Source organism: Dendroctonus ponderosae, unplaced genomic scaffold (genome assembly GCF_020466585.1).
Source record: "Dendroctonus ponderosae isolate FM_Combo_2020 unplaced genomic scaffold, Dpon_F_20191213v2 Dpon_F_20191213_9, whole genome shotgun sequence".
In the NCBI taxonomy this organism is placed as follows: Eukaryota; Metazoa; Arthropoda; class Insecta; order Coleoptera; family Curculionidae; genus Dendroctonus; species Dendroctonus ponderosae.
This window is the reverse complement of record NW_026019116.1, coordinates 4,579,698-4,583,061: the sequence shown is the minus strand read 5'-3', so window position 1 is coordinate 4,583,061 and position 3,364 is coordinate 4,579,698. Positions and strand designations below refer to the sequence as shown.

The 3,364-nt window shown below is 41.4% G+C and overlaps 1 protein-coding gene across 2 annotated transcripts in view; it reads left to right on the top strand.

The window, feature by feature from the left end:
- Nucleotides 1–386: 386 nt before the first annotated feature.
- Nucleotides 387–3,364, top strand: part of LOC109541853 (melatonin receptor type 1B-B) — a 7,085-nt gene continuing 4,107 nt past the window's right edge. The window contains exons 1-2 of one of the 2 annotated variants that reach the window (XM_019910848.2): nt 387–636; nt 968–1,156. In XM_019910848.2, the coding sequence (XP_019766407.1) occupies nt 979–1,156 (178 nt within the window). In that variant the 5' untranslated portion in view covers nt 387–636; nt 968–978. Of the gene's footprint in view, nt 637–768; nt 1,157–3,364 lie in introns of those variants that run through there. The other variant, XM_019910849.2, reaches the window with a different exon arrangement.

Here is a 3,364-nt window from a genome sequence, read left to right as displayed (position 1 = left end):
CTGTAACTATCTGTTAATGACAAAAAACATCATTGCCGCTGTGCATTTTCATCAAAAAATTGTAGAAGAGAACTTTTTTTATATCAAAAATTTTCCTAATTTGAAGCAAAGATGGTAATTTTTCTTTTTGAATGCTTCAGTATTTTAATATGCTACCAATTAAACATGGAACAATTTCAAAATAATGCGTAATAAAGTTGAAATTCGATCTTCAACTGTTAATATCTTCTAGAAAATTTCAAAAAAAAAAATTCAATATTTTTCTCGTACTTCCCAAGGGAGCCTCTATCACCCCTTAAAAGGAATGACGCCAATTTTGAATCACCCTGTATAGAAGTTTTGACGGGAGATCGGGGCCGGTCGGCCCACTGTACGACGCCCTCCGTCGATCCGAACTCCGGGTTATCCAGTTCAGTTGGCTCCGGGAGACCGTCGATACCGGAACGAGTTTTGCCGCGAAATTCGGTTAAATATCGGTCACCCGACTAAGCACCATCAGTAAGTTGGCGCAGACATTGACAGCTGCTGATCTGTCAGCTAACTGCGGGGCTGTAACAGCTTTTCTACCGGCCGTCTCATTGTCCAGATTTATGGCTGGTATAGCGCTGCGCTGATTGGCCCCTTTTCCAGCTGCAAGTAAGTCTTTCTTCTTCTTCTCATATTTGGTTAGTGGTCGCCCGGAATAGCAGGTGCGCGAATTAGCGACTATTGCGCGGTTTAAATTTAACTCAAACGCTCATAAAAAAATCCATTTTGCGGAGCCTAGATATTTTCAACTCGCCACTCTGAAGTGGTCCTCATTTCCATCGACATCGATATAGTGTGATCGTGCCACTCCAACTGTTGAGCAGCGGACGCGGAAACGCCAGTCGCCTTAGCAACCGCGGCAAATCGATGTTTTCACGCCACTCCAGATGGACTGCAACTGTCCATCTATCAACACCGGATGATGTGTCATCGTTTTCAGGTTGAAGTGTGATGATTTCGAACACGAGCCAGGTCCTGACCAATGAGGAGGTGTCGCCGGTAACGCTGAACGATCATTGGTCGCGGCTGGCGCGGTTGATCCTGCTGGCGTCCATGTCGGCCGTCGGCAGCGTCGGCAATGTCTTCATGATGAGCGCCGTCATGATCGAGGATTATCTCAGAAAAAGAGGTGAGCTCAAGTGTGCAATTTCCAGCTGGTTCCCATCCACAGTCAACATCTGGCTGAAAAGTTAGAAGGTCGTTGGTGGCGGGCGCTGATCCCGCGCTGTGCTTTAAAAGCCCGAAACCATCGATGTTCTGACTTTTAGAAAAGTTTTCAACCTAATCGCCCAGTCGCGTCAAGCTTTTTAAATGAATGTTGGCCAGCTTATCGGCACGTAAATCCAGTTCGGGCAATTTGCTTGATCGCTTTGCGTGCTCGAATCGGCCCCAACAATCGTGTTCACACTGATTTGGCCCCTCGTTCCATTCTAGTCTGGCAGTAATTTACTAGTCGTTTACGTAAAACACCCGACGGCCGTTCTGGATTCAATCAGCCAGGAATGAATGGCCGATCGGCTGATCAAAAAAGTTGCTGCACGCGACCTTTCCGCCATTCAATAATAATCTGGAGCAGGCGATGTCGAGCGGAACAAAAGCGGCAAAAAACGGCGCCCTTTTATGGATTTTGACATTAAAGTCGGCGAAATGTCGTCTTTACGGCGATTTACTGATGTTGGGGGGCGTCGTAACAATCGAAAATGCCATTTGCCGGAGCATCTATTTGCCTATTTCCGGCCTGATCAATACGAGAAGGACATTACCCTTTCCACTACACTCACTCATTGCCCTTCTAGATCTGGAAACCGATTCAATTTAATGATCAAACACGCGCTTCCATCCTGAGTCAGTAATTGAAAGTCAAAAGTAATTGAAAGTGGGCGCTTTTATCACTAACTGAATGGCTGTTTTTTTATTTCAGCGAACAGTGGCCGCTTAAAGGGAAGCCCGAGCTGAAAAAGCGTAACTTTTTCTAACCATTTCCACCATTACATTGTTTTATAGGTAGTTGCCTTTAGGTGCAGGGTGATTGGGTGCGATTTGACCCTCTGCGGCAAACGTTTTCCTACAATTATTTCCGCATCATTTTCTAGAATTTTTTTTTTGATGATCCCTAAAATGGTCCGTTGTGCACATGTTTATCTGTTTCCAGCCGTTTCCCAGATATGAATGAACATGTATCTAGCAATTTTGAACTTTTTAGAGGTTAGGAATTTCTAATGTTACCGTAATAACCTGCGCAATCAAAATGGCTCGTACCATTGATCGGCTATCTAAAGCCATTTCCGAGATTTGATTGAAAATGTAGGAATTTTGCTTCTAATTTTTTCGAGGTTAGCGATTTTGAATGTTACCTTTAGACGAATAATTGCCCTTAAAAATGATCCAGCCAAATGACCCTAATAATTGCTCGGCCATCTTCACCCGTTTCTGTCATATGGATACAAATATTGTAATTTTCCGTCTAACTTTTTAGAGGTTAGGAAATTCGAAGGTAACCATGATACAAAAAGTGGCGTCCCAAAACGAAAAGGTCTTTACTATTGCTCGGCTATTTGAAGTCGTTTCCGATATATGAAAGAAAATGTAATGTGTAAGGCTAGGAACGTTCGTCATTTTTCATCAAAATGATCCTTACCATTGCTCGGCTATTTCAAGCCGTTTCGGAGATTTGAATAAAAATGTCAAAAATTTCGTTCCACGTTTTTAGAGGTTAACTCCTTCAACTTAGGGGCTGAAACCGCAATCACCCTGTGCATTACCGAAACGGTCAGTCGTAGCCTGTGAGGTGTTTAAGAGTGTTAGCTAGGCCTGAGTAACACTGTGTTGAGTTGCGCTTTTGAGTTGTTAGCGCTCTCTCCCGTTTCCACGTAATTTATTATAAACTTTCGCTTATTCAGTTAGTTTTTTGATAGAAAATTATTTGATTTTAGTGCCAAATTCGAAGCTAAAAAGGGATTTAAAACTTTTTCCAAAGCGACGAAGAAGGCGAGTGTTCTAATAAAATGTGATGCGAAAAATACCTTGAGATTGTCAGTGTTTTAAGTGATTTTTTTAAAAAGTTGAACATTTAGAAAAAATAGTAACTTAGCTCAAACTGGAAAATTCCGAAGTTTTGAAGAAATGTTATATGTATGTATGAAATATTATTGATAAATGGCCCTTAAAATAAATCTAAATCAAATCTTTTCCTTGGTTTCAGTCATTTATTGCCTCTATTTATTAATCAAAATACGTTAACAAATTTCAGATCGGATACCGACAATCTTAGCTCAGTATATCATACATTAATTAAATGAAATAAACATAAAATATTAACTAACACCCGGTATATTGA